General features: G+C 39.0%; 1 protein-coding gene across 2 annotated transcripts in view; it reads right to left on the bottom strand.

Annotated features, from left to right (window-relative positions):
• Nucleotides 1-260: 260 nt before the first annotated feature.
• PTN (pleiotrophin) overlaps nt 261-21824 on the bottom strand; it is a 99109-nt gene continuing 77545 nt past the window's right edge. Inside the window, exon 5 of one of the 2 annotated variants that reach the window (XM_007177099.2) lies at nt 261-1008. In XM_007177099.2, coding sequence (XP_007177161.1) covers nt 956-1008 — 53 coding nt within the window. In that variant the 3' untranslated portion in view covers nt 261-955. Of the gene's footprint in view, nt 1012-21824 lie in introns of both variants that reach the window. The other variant, XM_007177098.3, reaches the window with a different exon arrangement.

The raw sequence follows: 21824 nt of genomic DNA, 5'->3' as shown, positions 1-21824 counted from the left end.
TTCTGTTCTTCCAAACACTAGGCTACTTTGGAACTTTTGTTTAATTCAGTAGCACCAGTCTAACCTACTATATACTGATAGAAAGTTAGAACATAGATATAGTTATAGAGCTACATCTACAGCTACATCTATATAACATTTGTGCCCAAGAGTGATTTAATTAGCTTGTATGATCAATTCTCACTGCTAACAGGTCAGATGGGTGAGTGTAGGTGACAAAGGGAGAAGGGTTACAATATCAAATTATTGCACACAAAAGCATCTTTTTTTCAGCATCACCTTGATTTATTTTCCTAGTCTTTTTTTTTTCCTCAGATGGAAAAATAATTTCATCAAGAAAACAAATATTTCTGCCAAAGCAAAATAATTTCATGTTTTAATGCTTTTCTTTTTAAACAAGTCAACATTGAACTAGGACATGCTCTGACCCCGCTCCCCTCATTTTGCTGACTAAAATGTTTTTAAAATCCATTGGCAGAAAAAAAGATATTTTCCTCAAATAGGATGATCATATTTTATTGCTGCTTTGTTTAGTAGACATTTTTCTCAATTGGGAAAAAAAGTCTAGGTGAAAAAATTACCTAACAAGAGAAGTAGTTTACATGGTCATAACATTTAAATTGCTGCCAAAAGAAAAAAAATGTAAAAAAAGATTTTAAATGTAAAATATCACATAACTTCAAAAAACTTACCTCAGATTTCTATCACTTATCATGTACTATAAGTCAACTTTCTAAATAGGATTACAGTCCTTTATTATAAGCCCCTAGTTGTACTATGGTATACATTTAAAAAGATGCTACTACAAAATTTTTCTTTTCTTTTTGTTTCTGCCTATTGTGTACTTAAGCTATAGATAATTTTTGAATAAAAAGCCTACGGTAGATATAAATGCAATAGTTAACTGATCCTGTTTGCTGATGTCCTCTTCATGGTCCACGGAAGGTGGCGTCTTTTAGTCCAGCATCTTCTCCTGTTTCTTGCCTTCCTTTTTCTTCTTCTTAGATTCTGCTGTGATTAAAAATAAAAGAAAGAGAAGAAAAAGCATTGCATTAGCAAGCTATGAGGGGGGGAGCCACTTGTCTTATAAATGGCCAGGAATGAAATGATTAGATACATAGAAAAAGTACGTGTGTCTGTGTGTGTGTGTGTGTGTGTGTGTGTGTGTGTGTGTGTCTGCTTTTGTGCTTTTGCCAGGAGAATGCCTATGAGAATAGGCAGGAGTAATACAGCTTACCTCCCTGTGTGAACACATATAAATGCCTGTTATCTTACTGGTTGCCCCCATTTGATAAACAACATACTGTCTGGGGTTCCTACTTAGAAAATACAAACACAGCCAGCATCTCTGAGAGAATAAGCCATGTCACTGCTCAATGGAGAGCTATAAATGCTTTCTTAGCCGCTCACTTCCCACATTCCCTTTCCATGGAGAGTTGATAAGCATTCTTTACTGACAAACATTTTCAAAGTGCTTCCACTCCTGATTTGCCCTCTGTTTATATATTTAGCCAGCTATTCATATACGAAGGACCACGTTTGAACCTACCAAACATGGAGCTTTGACTCTACAGAGACTCCTAGCCTTAGATGAAGCAAGTGGAATGTACCAACCTGGGCTAAACCAGGTGAGTAAAACTATGAGGATTTAAATCAAAAGACTTTATCCTTTTCCATTCAATCATCTGCCATCTCCCTTTCCCTAAGCATAGGAGAATGCAGTATAGAATAGGACGTGTCAGCTTTGGCTCCAAAGATAAGAATGGTCAGCATCACCGGGCTAGCGAGTAAAAGGATATTGCTAAATGTTGCTAAAATACTTCCCCCATTTGGTCCACAATAGTGGCAGAAATGTATGGATTTGGGACTGGAGCCAGACTGCTGGAGTTTAAATTCTGGCTCCATCACTAGTTACTATAAGACTCTGAGAAAGTTAATTTTTGTATCTGTGTCTCATATTCCTCACTTGTGAACAGGCATATGAATAGTACCACTTCGTAGGGTTCATATCCAAATTCAATGAGTTGTATAAAACCCACTGAGGACAGAACATGGCACAATGACATGTGCCAATAAAGGTAAGCAGTCATCATTAGTGTGATAATAGACTAAGAACAAGAGGTAATTTATCTGTAAGATTAATACTCTTTGTCATCACCAAGACATGTGCACTGAGCAGGTTATTGAATGTGCTAAGCAACAGAGGAATATCAGGATGCAAACAATGGCCAGTAGGGATTAGGGCTTTGTTCATCAGATCATAGGCCATGTGTCCAAGAGGGTCATAAGGCTTATGATGGGAGGGGACATGACACCAACCAGAAATGGTGTACAAAACCCAGCTTATACTTAAATAGAGTTTGAACTTTTTCCATTCTTACCAGCTCTTCAGATAAGTTCCAAAGTCCATTATATATTAGATGAAGTAGTATTTCTGTACAAAGTAATTGTCCTAAACTTCCTTTACTCAGGCTTCAAGGGTGCAACATACACAATTAGGTCAGGAGTTGCTAAAATTTTGCTAAATTGCTGCTCACAAGCATTCATTTTGTTCATGTATATCCTCAAATTTTCCCCTCTCCATACTGAAGTAACAATTTTTTATTCTTTCTATTTTTACTTGTCATTATAAAAGTCTCCCTTTTTTTAACCTATTAAAGGTGAGATGACCAGAACTTCCAAGTTTAAAGATACCTCTAAGGTCAAAGAAGATTTTCTGTTCAATTGCTGGACAAATAATGCCTGAACATTTAATAATTCCCAGTCTTTGGTTGACATTTGAAGTAACAGCTGTATATTAAAATGGTATCCTCAGGGAATAATCTAAGATGACAACTGAAATATAACTCTGATTTCCCTTGTCTGATTTTCTCCAAATCCCTTACTGGGGAAGCCTCAGTAATTTATAATCCTTTAGCTCTCCAGCAGAGTGGATGTTTGGGGCAATAATTTGCATATTTTGGCTAGCATGTCCCTATTTCATATGTAAGTAAATGGATCCCATACCAATCAGGTGTTTGTAAATTTTTATTTCATAACACTTAAAGTTATTCTGAATATTGAACACTATTTGATCTGACTAATGTAGGTTGTTCATTTCAGGGAACACTTTGGGAATGGGAATCTCTCCTCAGTTCTCCTTGGTAAAGGCAAGAGCACATCCTCTCTCTGTTACCTGAGCCTGACATTTATTTTATATTCATCAATTAACAACTTACTAAATACCAAGAAATCAACCAATTGCCATATAATCTGCATAATATCAATCAATTTATTTTTTTGATGCAACTGACAAGTCATCATGGCATTCCTTTGACACACTACACACCTTAAGTCCACTCTGGGTTCAATATAAATAGAAAAATGAGGCGTCTCAGTAAAAGGTAGTGGAAAGAAGGAAGAGTTTGTATTTGCATAAGGTCAATTTGATTTCTCACATTGTGACTTTTACGTACATTTTACTGACAAACAAAATGAGCTTTGTCACTACTTGTCTCTGTGGTCTCAAAAACTTGTGAACATCCTCTCAAGCTTTACCGTGTCTACATGAGGGTTTTTAAATAGTATCATGGAATCTATGATCAAGAAAGAACTTAATCCAACTCCTCTATGTAATTGGTGCAGAAAGAGAAGCCAAAAGAGTGTCAGTGATTCCTTAAGGTCTACAATGATCCAGCAGTAGAATCAGATGAGGGGCCGTTTCCTGACTCTTGGACCTCTTTGCACAGCACAGCACCACATCTATTAATCATCACATCTGTAGTAAATGCCCATTGGTCTTATTTTGTGCTTATATGTTGCCCATTGTTCAGATCACCTCCCTTTACTTGAATCTCTCCACTTGCGCTTATTTCAATTCCCCCAAGCACATCATTCCTTTTTCTCTCTCAGTCTTTGGCCTTCAAACCCACTCTTTATTCCATCAACTCCACACTTCCATGACCACCTCCATCTTGTTAATGCCTCCCGTCCTTCAGGAACCACTTTTGACACCACTTCTAGTTTGTTAAGCTCTTGATCTGAGTTAGAAGCCTATTACCTTTATTTCCCCAGCAGAGCACTTATCTCTAGTACTGTAGTTGTCACCAAAGTATAAGCTGTGAGAGGGCAGAATCTCTACTACTGTTAAACCCCTAGCCCACAGCATGGTACCTAGTGCATTATAGCTGACTAGTAAATCTTCAGTGAACTAAATAAACCTGCAGCACGGCAAGAACACATGCCTCATTGGCTTACCATTTTCCTTATGGAGGTTCCCTGAATTTTCCTTGGTTATTTCCACCTCAGTCTTTACATATTATGTTCTTTTTACCTGAGTGTTTTTATTCCTACTATCCTAACTTTGCTTGGCCAACATCAACTCATCCTTAAGATCTTCAGTTTCACTTCTTCAAGGAAGTCCTTCCCAAACTCCCAAGCTAAGCATATTTCACCCATGGTTAGACACTTCCATTGTGCCTCTCATTGCTAGTAATATTGTATTGAATTATTTAACATGCATTTTCCCCTTCCTACAAGGGTAGAGACTATGTTTGCCTTTTGCGTCTGTGTCTTCAGTGCCTAGTACATGATAAGTCTGGTACATGAAATGCAAAAAAATATTTGTTGCATGCAGAGTGAAGAAATAAACACTTAAAGGGGAAGTAAAAAGAGTCAACTCATTAGTACATAGAAAAGTAGTATTTCTCGAGGAAAGTAAAAAACTATATATTCAGAGTCTTGTAATATTTCAGTGAAATATTTAAAGTTCTTCTTTAAATATTCTTTGAAGAATTTTTTATGAAGAATAATTTACAAACATATATACATGAAATTTATCCAAGCTTCTCAACATTTTTCTTGTCTTTATAGTCCTGAATTAACTCTGTGGGTAAAAGTAGTGTCTGATTTTAGTAGTCTTTCAAGGTTATGGTGAAAGAAACCTTTCCTCTAAGCATGAGGGTCACAAATTGGCCTAGAGCAGGGGTCTAACTGGGTAAAACTAAGTGCTTTGTAATAAAGTCATACAGTGGCTACTCTCAAAGGTTTTAAGAGCCCATGTGATCATTGTCCTGACTTGAAATAGTAGGGCACCTTAATTCACACTGAAAAGAGCCAAGTCAAGGGAAAGAAGTACACACACACCATACCTCAAATAACATCCCAGGCTACTATCACTCTTCCCCACCTGGACTGAAGTTGTGAAGCAGAAACGGGTGCAAACAGGAAATAAGCCATTGTCAAAATGTGAGAGCGAAGGGCTTGTTCTGTTCCCTTGAATGATCACTACCGAGACATTGCTGCACTGGAAACTCACAGTGGTGCCCTTGGTGTGCTTTAACTTCCTGGGTTTCCAAACTTTCATCCTTTCTTTGGCCAGTTTATGAGTTGATGGAGGAAAGTGCTTATCTCTCTCTCATGGTATATATGTAAGACTTTGTATTATTTGAATAGAAGCAGGATTTTTTGTTTGAGATATATTTGAAAGTGTTCAGAAAGCACTAAGACTTTCCTAAAAAGGAATACGCTAAACGATTCAGGATCTTCATATTGCTATGAATCACAGCACCTGGAGTGCCATCTTTACCATATTCTATGTAGAAAACTCAAAATCTAGCCATGAAAATTCTTGCAATGCATAGCAACTACTGATCGTAAAGAATAGAGGCAGTGAGAAGAATAAGAATAATATGAGCTATGCTAGAATAAATTCTGAGCTCATATATATACTTTAAAATCTGAATAGAAAACAAAATCTTGATGGACTCTGAAGAAATAAGTGGCACGACGGCCATTTGTTTAGTCAGGCAATGAGGATACAAGTCCTGTTAAGAATGTACTGAGAACCAAGTCTTCACCTAGAGGACTGGTTCAAACTGATGTCTTCCATTTACCAGCTCTGTGATCTTGGGCAAATCAATCATTCTGCATCTGTTTCTGTAAACTGAGGATAATAAAACCTGGTATATCCTCCTCATAGGGCCATCGTGAATATCATATGAGATTATGACCTCTAAGGTCCCATTTTACTACTACTAAACAAAAAAATTCATATAGCAAATATTTACTCTATATCGACTACATATCTGGTGCTCTTCTAGATGCTGGGCTATAATAGCAAACAAGACAAAATTCTGCTCTCACAGAGCTTACATTACAAGTACTGTTCTCAAGATTGCTTTATGTGAGAGTCTTTCAAAATTGTAAAGTACTCTGAAAGTGTATATTTATATTAAAGATCACAGCACCTATTTTTATGGTTTCACTCCTTATTTCTCTTGGTACACCACAGATGCATGTGATGTAAAAGAGAATTAATTAGTAGGGAGAAAAGTATGTCTATAGTAGATTTGGCCTGAGGGGGGAGAGAGTTTCTCTTCTCTGAGTTATTTCATTCTTCTTAAAAAATATTAGTTAGCTTTTCAGTTTTAAAAGTAATACCAGCTTATATAGAAAATAAAGAAACATATGATAAAGAAATTACCCATGGTTTCACAATATAGAGATAACTCTTTTAGCAACAGGTTCTATTTATGTTTCCTTTCTATAAATATGTGTAATATATACTTTAAACTAGGAACATATTGACAGTTGATAAAGTATATTATACTAAAAGTTCTATCGTATTCGTTTTCATGCCACTGCATATACTTTGAAACATGACCAAGTAGTATTCCTTTATGACATGCCCACCCTTATTTTTTGTAACCTTTCTTCTTTTGCTGCTCAGTTGGCGTGTTCCCACTTTCTGTTATTATGAATAATGATGCAATGTGTGTTTTTACAGACAAATCACTGTATGTTAAAATTCTGCCCTAGTATAAATTATTAGAAGAGGATCTACTTGATCAAAGGACAGAATATTTTTAAAGCTCTAGGTATATACTGGCATATTTCTTTCTTGAAAGGAAGTACCAATTTAAATTTTTATCAGTAACCTATATGAGTCTATCACAGTAAACTTGTTCTCAAAAGGCAAATAATCAAACAGGATGCATCATCTCTTTTCCATCTATTCACAGGCCCTTTTAGAAATAGGATTGCCATGTGGATGGTACAAGTAAACACCCACTCCCATATCCAATATTAGGGAAATATGGAAGAAATAAGGTTGTGAGTGAGCATTGAAAGACATCAGTTTAAAGATTTTTTGAAAACCTTGAGAGGAAATGTTATTCTATGAAGCAGAAATGTCGAAAATTCTGGCATAAGCTAATATCATTTTCTGAGCAAAATGTCTTGGTTTGATTTCTTTCTTTGACATGACCTAAGGGGTAGACAGAAAACATAAAAAGAAAATTAAGAGATGAAATGATTTGAGAGGCACTTGAATTTTAACTGAGTCAAACTCTCTTTGCCACTGATTCAAATAAAATGGCTTTGGGTCATTAAATTGATGGGAGGAACTATTGATTAGAGTAGGAAAAAGAGATTTGTACCTTCTAAGAGGTAGAATTCCTATATGAGGAAGCTATGAACACTCAGAAATGGACACTGAAGATTCAGAGGTCAAGATTACCAGCAGACAGGGACAGCGGGAGGCGTGCCATAGAAAGCCCTAGAGCTAACCTGTGAGACTCATTCACTAAATCATGAAAACTGAATGAAGGAAAAGGATCCGATTACTGACAACCAGTAACATCGCAATGTAAATAAGTCCAAAATCTGGATACCACCACCAACACCCTTTTAATGCTTCATGAACCTATTTAAAGGAACTCACCTGTATTCAAGAATTAGCTGCCTAGTCACCTGGAAATATCTAATTCCTTGCACCATGCCAGCTGTGTCTCAGAACTGATAACAAGGCTTGCTGAATTGTAAATGTACAGCTCAGTGATCCACCAGGGATCCAGGTACCAGTTGGCTTGGCTTCCCGGCATGGTACCATTCATTAAACTTCCCGATATTAAGTGGCACAATACAGGAAGAAATGTCTACATATTTAAAAATCAGAAGTATAATCTGTTAGATTTTTGTTCTTAAGATATTATTCTCAGATATGGTTCGGTCCAACATCTGTGTAATGATTTGTTGTTTCCTCTTCGATTTCTTATTTTGTAATGTCACTCGCTTCACTTCCTCTTTTAGGGACTCGATGCATTTACTTCTAGGATTATGTATGGAATACATGCCTACCTCGATACATACATATCCACCCGCATGCGGCTGCTACTCGGTGCTGCCCACGTGTGATAGCTGTTCCTTCCCTCACTGTCCGCTTCCTTTGTGCTCATCAATTCTATTTCATAACAATACCTACAACTTCCTCCCAATTATCTGCCCTTCTACACATGTTTGCTTTCTGACATCAAGTAGATGTGCATAAAAGATAGTATACATCTCTGTCTAGACACAAACAAAATATGTCTGGACCCTCTGAGGAACCTCTGTTCTGCCCCCATTTACTTTGAGAGGTGACTCGGCACTTAACCGCACAGCCTCCAAATAGCAAGTTCAGCCATGAGAGCAGCGGTGAATAATGTGGACCTAATGGAAGGTTTAGTGGAGATGAGGAAATTATTTTGTCAACCACCCAAAGCAAGCTTAGTAAAGGTCCCTAAGCATGTCAGTTATTTTCCAAAGCAACTCTCGCTGGATCAGTAGATGAAGCCCTTCTCCCTTCACCCAGAGACTCCTCTTTTCAGCCTCTTTTCCCTCTTGTCTCTCCGTTTCCTCTTCTTTGAGGAAAACGTTGAGATAACTATTGGCTTCTCCAACCCATCTAGAAAGGAATCTTCTCTAGGATGCGCTTCCTTTATACAGTAGACATGAGTGTGATGGGGTCACTCCCTGATCTGACCTATGTGCATGTGTGTACCAGGTAGAAAGTCACCAAGTCAAACCCCTCTTTTTAGCTCAGCACATTCACATTGTCCTTATGTATCAGCTACACCTATTCATGTGTTTGAAAATGTAAAAACAACTGAAAATTTTTGTGGATTTTTCCTCTGAATTCACAAGAGAGAAGATCAGTGAAGAAAGGAATCAGAGTTGCTTCATCTGTACATCCTTTAATCCAGGGCTTTCTCACTTGTAGATAGTTACAGAAAGAAAAAAAAAAGCTCTGTGCATGTGTGTGTGTGTGTGTGTGTGTGTGTGTGTGCGCGCACACATGTGTGTGTGTGTTTGCATTCACTTTCAGCTGCTAAATTTTGTCTTTTTCAGCTTTGGCCAAAAAAAAAAAAAGGTTTTTAAGTGCTAAATAACATTGAAGAGAGGCAAATATAGCTAAAGCAAGTGAAACTCTTCAAAGAATGTGTGATTTTACATAGGTAGCTTTGAGAATGTAGGTTATGATTATGCCCGTATATTTGCGGGTGCAATAGCATGCAAATCTGTTACCTGTGTTAGAGACTCGGGGTATGTATGTGTTTGGTTTGGCAGTCACTATATTCTGTCATGCTTGGCGATACTGCCGGCCCTAACTCCGTCCCACGTCTCCCAGCTACTTTGCAGAACTCTAGAAGCTAGAATAGAGTGATATAATTAAATCCACGTGTCTCTCTCTCTCCCCCCCTCTCTCTCTCTCTCTCTCTCTCTCACACACACACACACACACACAGCCTTAGATGGGGGAATGAACATCTAGGTTTCTTCTGTTCAGCAAAGCATCTGCCCCTTCTTCAGTCCTAGGCCACTCTCAACACCTTACACTTCTAGACAGTGACTTCCCCACACACAGATTAACTGCCTTCTTCTACATCAAAAGCGGAAAAGAAGAACACTTATTTCTAATATGATATTTAAATGTTTAAAAGCTTGTTTCTGCAATAATGAAGGCATAGGTAGAAAATTTACCTTATTATAAAATATTAAAATTTATATTGTAGCCCAAGTCAGAAATGAAGTGTATCATTATAAACAATAAGTAATTCCCACTTAGCACATCATTATTTTTCTATTACCATATCTGATGTTTAATATTATATGACTGGTGTTACTGGAAATTCAAATTATGATTTATGAAAAAGGGGAAAAGCTTGAGCTCTAGAATATTTAAAAGCTCAGTAAGTACAACTCAATAAATCATTTTTTATTCACTCTCAAATGAAATTTTTTGGTGTGTGTATATATATATGTATATACACATATATATAAGAATCAGTTGTTTTATATATATATATTATATATATATATGTATATATTATATATATATATATATATATATATATATATATATATATATATATGAATCAGTTGTTATGGGCTGAATTATGTCCCCCTCAAAAATTCATGTTAAATTCCTAACCCCAATACCTCAGAGTGTGAACATATTTGGAGACAGGGTCTTTACAGAGGTAATTCAGTTAAAATGAGGTCACTGGGGTGGGCCCTAATCCAATATGACTGGTGTCCTTATAAGAAGAGGAAATTTGGACGCAGATATGCACAGAGGGAAAACCATGTGAAGGCACAGGGAGAGGACAGGCATCTATGAGCCAAGAAAAGAGGCCTGGAATAGACCCTTCCCTCATGGCATTCAGAAGGAATCAACCCTCCTGAAACCTTGATCTCAGACTTCTAGCCTCCAGAATTGTGAAAAAATTAATTTCTGTTGTTTATGGTACTTTGTTACAGCAGTGCTAGCAAGCTAACACAGCAGTGAACTAGACTTCACACTAGTTTTCATTTTTGTATATCCTTCAGATCACCCTCATTAGTTGCAGAGATGCAAAATATATGTGTTTATTCTTGTTTTTTTAAAAAGTCTGTTCCCCACATTTTAAATAACATCGTTTGAATATGTGACTTTGGCACTGCATACTCTAGGACTTCATGCTCATTAATGGTTTCACAATGCTCTCTGCATTAATCCACTCACCCGTCTCCACCCTTGTCCTCCAGATTTCCAGCAGGTGAGCTACGTTTCCCCATTACTTGATTCCTTCCACCCCCATCCACCCAACGCTCTGTCTACAGCAGCAGCAAAGGTTAGATCTGAGGAGATTCCTGTCGACTTCTCTACATTTTTTTAGACAGCAGCCTTCACAGCAGCTTAATTTATTACTCTTGTGCATCTGGGCAAAGACCTGAAAATAAAGTTGTCCTGTTTTCTGTAGAATGAAAATAATTCCTGAAATTTTTTTTGCCTTGCGAAAGCGAGTGCTGTGAATGTGTGAACCTGCGGCAGAGAGCTCTGGGCCTTGCCCCCGGTGTGACCCAGAAGGAGGACACCAGAAAAATGTTTACCTGCTTCTTGCTCTTTGGATTTCTGATGAGCTCTCTACAAATACTGTTCTTTCCTCCTGAAAAAGTCTTTTTTTCTCTTCCCTGCCTGTGCGCTGAGCAACAGCCAGCCCGCTTTGATTTCCCTGTAGGCTCCTGAAGGCTTTCCATCAGGGCCAAGCTGGCTGGAGTCACGGAGAGTGTGCAAAGTATCTCTGCTCGCAGCACTTGTTACCAGGACACCGGTGCCTTGGATCCTGGGGAAGCATCAGCATCTCTACGAATCTCACAGTGGAGAGAAGGTAGCCCTGAATCCAGCCCTGGGTGGAGCCTTGGAGGCCACTGAGTGTAGCAGGGTGCATTGCACTGCTGTGTCTTACTCTGGAGGAACTCAACCCCTTTAGAGGACCCCAGCTTGAGAATTGCAGCACTAAAAGTTATCATTTGCTCCCATCCAATTATTACACAAAGACAAGCTTGAGTCAAAAATTATCTGACATGACTCAATCGTAAATGACCCCAAACATGCTTATACCAATGTTTTAGAATTATCGTTAAAACAGAAACCAAAACTATTCATTTATTTTACAATACCCAAAGAGATCCCATAGGAAGCACTCAGTTTAGGAAGAACTGGTATAATAGAAAAGAACTCTGGACACAGACAGTCCTGACTTCAAGTTCAAGCCTGACCCCTCACTGGCTAGTGACCTTGTGCAAGTTGCAACCTTAGTGTCCTCGTTTGTAAAATGCGAACCAAACTCCTTGGGGCTTTGGTGGGGACCAAGTGAGACAGTGCATGCTAAGGGCTTAGTATAGTGCCTGTCACGTTGTAAATACTCAATAAATAGCAACTACTTTTGTGATGCTCAAGAAATGCTGATGATAATAGCTAAAACCCAAAACACAAAGCAGAGGTTAGAAAGGAGAAATGCAGAAGCTTCAGGGGGAAATAAAAAGAAGGTCTCTCAACCCAGTATCTAATTAGTGCAAATATTGTTCTATTATGCAGCCTTCCTTGATACTAATTATTATATAGCTGTTTTGTGTGTGCACAGCTAATGAGCCTCTGAGCACGGAATTTACCAAGGGAGATGGAAGCAGACACACAGCGTGAAGTAATCTCTACAAATATTTATAGTTCCTAGTCGTCACATCTGTCCCAGCGATTAGAAACAAAAATTCTTTCATAAGGATGGGAGTAAAACACCCAGATGACTCTTCTTCCAGGTGAGTGTCCTGTGCTTTAACTGTGATTTCTCTATACATTTTTTGGCAGCCAATGAATGAATGATGTCTCTAGTGAGCCAGACCAGGACAGTTTAGTTGGGCACATCATTCATTCATCAAGTCGGTACTATATGTTGAGCTCCTCTCAGGGACTAGGGACATGAGATGCAGTAACTTGCAAAGGCGAAGGGGTTGTGGCTCCCGACCTCAAGAGGCTCAGGGTGGGGCAAGGCAGGCCTGCACTCACGGCAGAGGCAGGGATGAATGTCTTATCAGAGGAGCCAGCACTTGGAGAAAAGGCAGGGAAGGGAGGTCTGGCAAGTTCTCATATTGATCTCTTTTCTAATCCTTGAACAAAACAAGCTCTTTTTGGCCTCAGGACTTTGAACTTCCCTTTGTTTCATTTAGAACATTAGTATGGCTAGCTGCTCTATGTCTTCAAGTCCAAGTTCAAAAGTTACCTCTCAAAGGAGCTTTCCCCAGTTACTTTAGCCCCCTTCCCTTTTGGTCACTCTGACACTTGGCTCTTTAGATTTTAAGACCACTTACTCTAATATGTAGTTCTAATTTTAATTACTAGTTATTTATTTTGGTCACTATTATCTACCCACCACCACCACTAGAACATAGCAGTAAGAGGGAAGGAAACTTGTTTAATATCAGTAGCACCTAACATGCAAACTTTACCACTGTAGGCTCTTAATAGATCTTATAAATAAATGAATAGATTGGAAACAACGCCAAAGGACAGCACGCTGCTCTCCTTCACAGCCTTTGTACTCTGAGCAGTGCATGGGGATCTATCCTCCTGTTCTTCCTATTGCGCTATAGGTCCATGTAGGTCATTGATTTATCCCTGGTGCTAACTCTAGCCTATAGAACCCACTCCATAAATACTCGCTCAGTGAACGAGCTGGGTTTTACAGAATGAAATGTATGAAGTATAGAAGAAGGAGAACAAGTTCTAGGTTTCTGCAACCACGGGTGCCGAGAAATGGACATATAAGAGTTCACGGCCCGTTCGGCCATCTCTGGGAGTTCGATGTGGCTGAGGCAGAGTATACGGGCAATGCCAGGAACAAGGATCCGGCAAGAGCCAAACTGGATGATCACGTCCTGCTGATGAGCCAGGATCTGATTCTGTTGCTGGTGGAAGTGATGATGAAAGAGGGATTTTAGGAAGAATAAGTGGGTCTGAAATTCATTACCTTTCTTAGATAAGACACTGAGATGCCCATGTTGAATAGATACAGGGGTAGGAGCTGTACATAATGCAGGAGATCTAGAGTCAGGCTGCCTTGTATTTAAATCCTGGCTCCTCTGCCTATTAGCTGTATCACCTTTCGCTAGGCATCCCACTTCTCTAAGCCATAGTTTCCTTATACATAAAATTGGGGATGATCATAGTAACTATTTCACAGAGTTTTGGGGAATATTCAATGACACAATGTATAAGCAATGTACCCAACTATAATCAAAACCTACTAGGCTCTCATGAAATATTAACTATAATTACTATCGGTGTAATCACCATAATTCTTTTGCCTGAAAATGTGCTGAGGGAAACGCCCACCTCAAGAAATCCATTTGGAAGGAAGGAAACAGTCTGAAAAATACTGCACATTTATCAGGCATTTTTACATAAATTACTTCATCTTTACAATAGTGCTATGAGATATTCATTGAAGAATTTAGTTTACAGAAGACAAAACAGATATTCTAATAAGAAAGTTGCAGAATTAGATTTTCTCACTTCAAGAACAGTATCATGGATGGGAAATAAAATAGACATTCAAAGATTTCCACAAGCAGACTAAAACAGAAATGAAAACCTTGAGGCCAAACTGCATAAGAGTGTTTCCCTCTGATCAAAAAGAACAAAAGCCCCATAAGATGCCCCAGGCTGCCTCTTCCTGGTCAAATGCAAGGGCAGCAGCCGTCAACCCCATCAGGGGTCTCAGAGGGGAGGGAGCCCATTCCAGGCTGGCCTACAGTGGGATTCTGTGCATTCACCTCTCTCAACACAGTTAAAAGTCTCTCAGCCTAGCAAAGCTCATCCACAGAGGGTTGCATGCTCATTCCCAAGGGATGTCAGAGCCCAGAAAATAGAAAGAAATGTTGGGGAGCATCTTTTATCTTTAAAAGAACTAACAAAAGAATCTACTTAGCGGGAGAGAATCGAGAATGCTGGGAATATCACTTTACTGACCCCCTTTCCCATTTAATGATCAGTTGCTAAACGTTGTGTCCTGCACACAGCTGAATCTCACACTTAAATGGCTGCTGTCCTTTTGATCTTTCAAGATGAATTGCCAAACCTGAGAGGGCTAGGAAGTCATCCAAAAAGAGAGAGCAGCGACATGGCAAAACTTTCAGAAATAGCTGGGAAGAAATAAAAGGAATTAGGGTTATCGAGAGCAGGGAAGTTTAACAAGGACTTGGCGCCAGCAAAGCGTGAACTGGTGGACAGGACAGCAAGAGGGATTAACACCGCTGCCTGGACCACCCGTGACACCGACGTCCACCCGTGTGCTCCTCCCTCTGCCCACCCCAGAAGCCAGTTGTGAATACCCTTCTGTCACGCAAACTTGGAAGCAGATATGTGCCAAGCTGGCCTGTCTGTATCAAAAGGAGTTTCACAATACTTCACAATATTTATGTATCTTGTTTATAAAGCAACTAATAATTTCCAGGTCAATGATAACTCAAGGTTCTAGAACGATCCAAGATGATCATTAGGCTATATCACTTGTGGCACCTAGGAAAATCTCAGTTCATCTAGGTGCCTTCCACACAAGCCCCCACCTTGGCCTCATCTTTGACTCTGCACTCTGGTGATAGCTACCAGCAGCCCACTCCCCTGGGCTGCACCTGCTCCCACAGGCAGGGCTGCCTGGAGGACCACAGCTTCCCCACAGAAGGGCCCATCCTGGCAGTCCCATTCAGCTCGGCCATCTTCTAATTCTACAGGGAGTCCATCCTCCAAGGGGACCACTGAGAAACACTTGTGGCTTGGAGAACAGTTATTTGCCCTCCGAAGGGTTCTCTGCTCTGATCTTTGATATAGGGCTGTCAGCCCAGACTGGCCACAGCTCAATTATTCCTGTGCATTATTTTCAAACTGCAAAGACTGAAATGACTCAACAAAGAATGACTGGTGGTTCCAAGAAGGAAAGACCTAACTCTCTCTACAGTTGGGTACTCAACTGGTCCAATATGATTACTCCGGGCAGCTTTCTCTCCCAGAAATGTCATCAATGCCTCTTCTAGCCTGACAGGGGTAGGTCTGATGATGTACTCCAACACATACTCCCTGAAGGATCACTCACTAAAGAGCGATTCAAATCCCTTTCAGCTTCTCTGCTCACATTTACAGGCAGAGTTTGGAAAGTTATAGACATTTCCCAGACCCTCTTGCAACAGAATTTTATATGTGACCTAGTTTCTACCATGCAGGCACTCTTAAATGAGTCTTAGAGGGAGGAGTGAACAAGTAGAAAATAAGGCCAAATTTGGGGATATTGGACATTTTGGAAAGAAAGGAGGTGGAAGTGTCTGGTTTTAGGGGTACAGGGAAGGTGAAGTTTCCAGTGTCCAATTCTTAGTATTATATGTGCTGAGCAGTGGGTAATTTCAGCAAGAGGGTCTCTGCTGTATCAGTCACGTATGGTGTGATTAGACATTTCTCTTGAATCTCTTGCCTTCTCTGCAATATTGATGGATCCAACTCAAATCCTCTGGCCCTTGTAGAGATTCTGTGAGCTATATAATACTCTTCAATCAACCCCTTTCTGCTTCACTAGCTAGAATAGATCTTGCTGCGGCTAAGAACTCTGACAGATACAGGATTTTCTTACTGAAAAATTTTAATTAATACTCTCAATCCCTTTTCCTAAGAAATTAAAAACTCAAGAGCCCACACAATTGCTCACCAATTTCTCCCTGCCAGATTCTGGCAGCAATTAAGCAAATTTCAGTTATAAACTTTCAGTCAATCAATGACCTTCCCTAGAGCAATCTGTCCCCATCCCCAGGAAAGCTACATTCCAATTTTGCATCTTTCAATTCTTATGTCTACATTAGAATACCAATAGTCTCCCTTCTTCTGTGTATATAATTTAGAAGTGAATGACTAAAATCTCTCTTCAGATTAAGTGGGATTCCAACACAAGAGAACCTTTAGATAAGGATTTCCAACCTGATATCTGGTATCACTGAAACTGTGGACCAAGGCTAGAGAATAGAGTTTGTACAATATTGGCACAGCCATAGGAAGGACCACTTCTTTACCTGAAAAGGTAATGCTGTTAGAATGGAGTGTAATGAATTTTAAGACAATTTTTAACCAAAGCAAGTGGGATATTTAGTAATTTAGTAATTCCCCAAAGTTTAGATGGCAATTCTAGATATTAAGCACCTCCTCTCCCCAAGCACGTCTTTTTTTTTTTCCAGTACTTTATTTTATTTTATTTTAATTCGAGTATAATTGTTTTACAATGTTGTGTTAGTTTCTGCTGTACAATGAAATGAATCAGCTATATGTATACATATCTCCCCTCCCTCTTGGACCTCCCTCCCATTCCCACCCCCCACCATCCCATCCATATAGGTCATCACAGAGTACTGAGCTGAACTCCCTGTGCTATACCGCAGATTCCCACTAGCTATCTATTTTACACATGGTAGTGTATTTATGTCAAAACTAATCTCCCAGTTCATCCCACCCTCCCCCTCTCCCCCTGTGTCCATGCGTCCGTTCTCTCCTCTCCCCAAGCAAGTCTTTTAATCTTTTAGCCTTGTTAATAATCAAGTCACAACGATTATCCCACAAGGGGGATGTTTTCTCATCTTTCCTCAGTTTCATGCTGGGTTTTCACAGCCTTACCAACATCTTTATATTCCATTCTAAAATTTAAAGAGCTTGTTTTTCACACTGAAAATCATGCAGTTTGCGTATTGATCCACTACCGTTTCCCAAAACAAGAGGCCAGTAACCAAGCAAAAGAGTCTTATAAAACAAAAAAAAAACAGACAAAAAAATCCCAGAACCTGATGATGTGTTTCATGAGAAGGATAATGATGTGTGTGGGAAAAAAAGGTACATTCTAGCTATAAGGTCAGTGACGGGGTTTAAAAAGGCAGAATAATGATGTCAAAAGAGAACAAAGCCTGGAACTGAATCTGCTACTCAACAATAGGGGGACTTGGATGAATCACTGATTTTTTTTGTCCTCATTTGTTACATGAGGGTCCCATCAATCACAGGCAAGGTCCCCAGAAGCTCTACCATGTAATGAGTCTAGGAATTGAGATTTATCTAATACTACCAGAGTTTCATGAGTTTGTAAAACCTAGTGGCAGCACGGTGCGATTGAAAAGGCAGTGGGTCTTCTGAGTCAGCCTGACTTTGAATTTGAATCCTGGTTTCAACACTTACAAGCTGTGAAACCTCGGGTAAGTTGCTTAACCTCTCTGAGCCTGTGTTTTCTTATATATAAAGTAGGATAAATAAAATGCACTACGTAGTGTTGCTTTGAAGCTTAAATTAAGCTTCAAGTTAAATTAAATGATGAGGTAAAAAGGAACAAAATTGAGTCATTTGCTGAGACGTGGATGGATCTAGAGACTGTCATACAGAGTGAAGTAAGTCAGAAAGAGAAAAACAAATATCGTATATTAATGCATATATGTGGAATCTAGAAAAATGGTACAGATGAACTGGTTTGCAAGGAAGAAATAGAGACACAGATGTAGAGAACAAACATATGGACACCAAGGGGGGAAGGGGGGGGTGGGATGAATTGGGAGATTGGGATTGACATGTATGCGCTAAGACGTATAAAATAGATAACTAATGAGAACCCGCTGTATAGCACAGAGAACTCCACTTCGCTGTACAGTAGAAACTCACACAATATTGTAAAACAACTATACCCCAATAAAAAAATAAAATAAAATAAAATAAAATAAGTGACGAGGAGTGCCTATGACAGTGCCTGAGTCAAAATTAGTCCCCTACCTCCCTCTGTCTTTTTCATGTCCTGAGCTAAAATAGGAGAGAGCATTGATGACTTATTCTTTCCTGAATAAAGGAAGAGACTAATTCATTATTGTATAACTTTGAGAAAAATTTGCTTAAATGACTTCTTTACTACAGCTTCCACCAGTCTTTGGTGGATCTAGTGTACAAAAACTTTTTCTCCTCTTTTAGCATTTATTTATTTTACAAATATTTATTCAGCACTTAACTATGTGCTGCTCCATGTTCTAAGCAAAAGGGATACAGTGGAGAACAAAATAGACCAGGTCCCCATCCTCCTGAAACTTATGTTCTGGGAGATGTCTTTCATAACAGTTTTAGAAATAATGTTCTAGAAATTGTCTTCTTCCATTTGGGCGTCATCCTGCACATCATACTGGGCTTTACAAACCTCACCTTCTCCTATTTCAGAGGAAAATAAACTCATGGAGGTTACCTTATACTCATATGAGATTAAGTGAGAAATCCACAGGGTATAAAAGAGAACATGAATTTAGAGTCAACCAAATGTGGACTCTGTCATTTATTAGAGATGTAACCCTGGGCAAATATTGAATAAATTAACCAGGGTTCCTCAGTTTCCTTCATACCACTATTTACTTGCAAGGATATATGGAATTTTTATGAGATAATATATGTAAAACACTTAAAGCAAGGCGTGAGATTAGAAACAGAGCAATACTAATCATAATAGAGATTCCATCGTATTACTTGTTTTTCCATTGATCAGAAATAAAGGAGCTATCTCAAGTGCAGAAGTTCACACAGGGAAAGCTATAATATCCATTCATGATTACTTGAGAAAAATGGTATAAATATATAAGAAACCCACACATGCCACTTGTTACATTTTACTTAAACCAGGAAACATATGTCATGGAAAGTGTGAGTGAATCCCATTAAGAAAATCTTCTATCTGACATGTCTCCCTAGCTCAACTCGTAGGATAAGATTATTCTTTGTGCAGAGTTCCTGGTGCCAAAACAGGATTCATAGAACCCTCCATTGTTGAGAGGGAAAAGATTAGTTTTAACAAAGGTATGCTATGCACAAAAAGAAGATTACATTTTAATGACCTACAAAATGCATAACTGGTAATGTTGTGAAATACAGACCTCAGGGTAATTCCATTTTCAATTAATTATCTACCTTAATTTTTGACATAAAAAATTACAGACTGTCTACACACTTGAAATATTTTTACCACTATTTTTCAAGCCTGAATCAGACTTTTAACCTTCATTACATATCACTAAATGGGAAAATGTAAAAAGGTGAACTATTCACCAGTCCAATTAAAAAGGAGCCTGACTTAATGTATTTATCAGATATCCTGAGGAATCTTTTTTAATCACGTTTCCATTTTGTCCGATATATTCCAAACTTTTCAACATTCTCCATATTCACCCAGCCCCACCATCATCCACCACCTACTTAATCACGATCCCATTTTTTTCCTCCCCATCCATTAAGCTGCAGTTTCTCTCACCACAGGAGAGAACAAGGATGGCATGTGTGCTTGTGTGTGTGTGTGTGTGTGTGTGTGTGTGTGTCTATGAATTTCACACTAGAGCAGTAAGTCTCAATTTTAGTTGATACTGAAATCTCCTAAAGAACATTTTAATTTTCAAAACGACTGATGCTGATTTAGTTGGTCTGGGTTATACTAGGGTACTGGAACTTTTATAAGTTCCCATAGAAAATTGTGTGTGCAGCCCAGGTTGAGAACCACTGGACTGGAACATAGAGACATCTTCAATCCCTTTTCTTTTCCCACTCTATATTTATGCTGAAGATTTTGGTTCTCTGAGTAGGTTAAAAATCAATTACTTTGAAAACTGTATCTGTTAGTTCTTCCAGTTTGGGGACTATCTCACTGAATAGATAAAGCCACTGATTTCCGTTAGATCTGTGTAGTTGTCTCCAGATGAGTGACATTTGTACAGTTGGCACACGAACTCAGTGCACTGACCCTAGCCCCACGTCATGCCTTCCAAATACGCACTACAACCGGCAGAGGCTTCCATGCTCTGGAAAGAGCAGCCTGAATCCTAGACATGCACCTGCAGGCCCACCCTGCTTCTAGCCATCCTCAAGTTGGAGATAACCATCTCTATGGACCACCTCATCAGAGGCTAAAAGAGTGGGGCCTGTGAAAGGGGTCCTTCCTGACCATCAGTGGCAAGTCAGCCAATCCTCCCCAGTTTCTGGGGATATTCTTATATTCATTTATTATGGATTTCATGTTCATTTTTCTGAGTTTCTCCTTATAATTAATCTAGCCAGTATGAATTTTCAGGTCCATTTTAGAATCAAAACTGAGCAAAGGCCAAGGAGATATTTTAATGCAGAGTTCACTGAGGCCTACTGTATTATTCATTTGCTAGGGCTGCCGTACACCGAACCAAAGAGTACGTGGCTTAAATAATAAAATTTATTTTCTCACAGTTCTGGAGGCTAGAAGTCCAAAATTGAGATGTCAGCAGGGCTGATTTCTTCTGAGGCCTTGCTCATTGGCTTGTAGATGGCTGTCTTCTCCCTGTGTCTTCCCATGGTCTTCCTCGTGTGTCCGTCTGTGTCCTAATCTCCTCTTCTTATATGCCAGTCATATTGGAATAGGCCCACCCATATGACTTCATTTAACTCTAATCTCCTCTTTAAAGGCTGTATCTCCACATACAGTCACATTCTGAGGTGCTGTGGGTTAGGACTTCAACATTTGAATTTTGGGGGAAATAACTCAGCCCATACAACAATGAAATGAAAGAGTTTAACACCTCTTTGTCTTCCCTCAGCTGGGATTCTATTTGTATGAAACCATGGCCGTGATATTTGGTTTGGTTTACTTTCTCCAGCATGAGAGCAGAGTCTGACTTTCTGGGAATGGATAGAAAGATAGCTCTACGTAATTCTGAAATTCCATGATAAATGTAGTTGGTAAGCTAATCTAACTAAACAAATATAAAGGTTCTGAAAAAAATATTAGAAATACAGAACCTATCAAGTTATGTTGGAGAAAAAGGAAAAATATAAAATAATTTAACTGATTTCATGAAAACTATATATGTTGATAATCTAGGAGAGGCTTGATTTTTAATTTTCAGCCTCTTGATCTTTCTAAGTTTGTCCATACTTGTCAGGATGTAGTCCTGATTTAGGGCTTGAAATATATGGTCACCATGCAGCTGTCTTAATTGGCCTGTTTTGCTAAGTTGTTTATCTGTGCACGGAGACTGTTCCTGTCCCCCCAGCTGCGCAGAGGACTTCAACTTGAATTCATCAACTGCCTGCTGAAAAGTACGTGTGTTATGCTCAATATATGAGCTTTTTTCAATCCCTTTCTAAAGGTAATTCACCCAAGATTTCCTTCTGGAAAATTTGAGTTTGCACATCTGAAGATCCTGCC

Source organism: Balaenoptera acutorostrata, chromosome 7 (assembly GCF_949987535.1).
Source record: "Balaenoptera acutorostrata chromosome 7, mBalAcu1.1, whole genome shotgun sequence".
Lineage (NCBI taxonomy): Eukaryota > Metazoa > Chordata > Mammalia > Artiodactyla > Balaenopteridae > Balaenoptera > Balaenoptera acutorostrata.
Note: the sequence above shows the minus strand (reverse complement) of the source record. Positions and strands in the feature narration are given on the sequence as shown.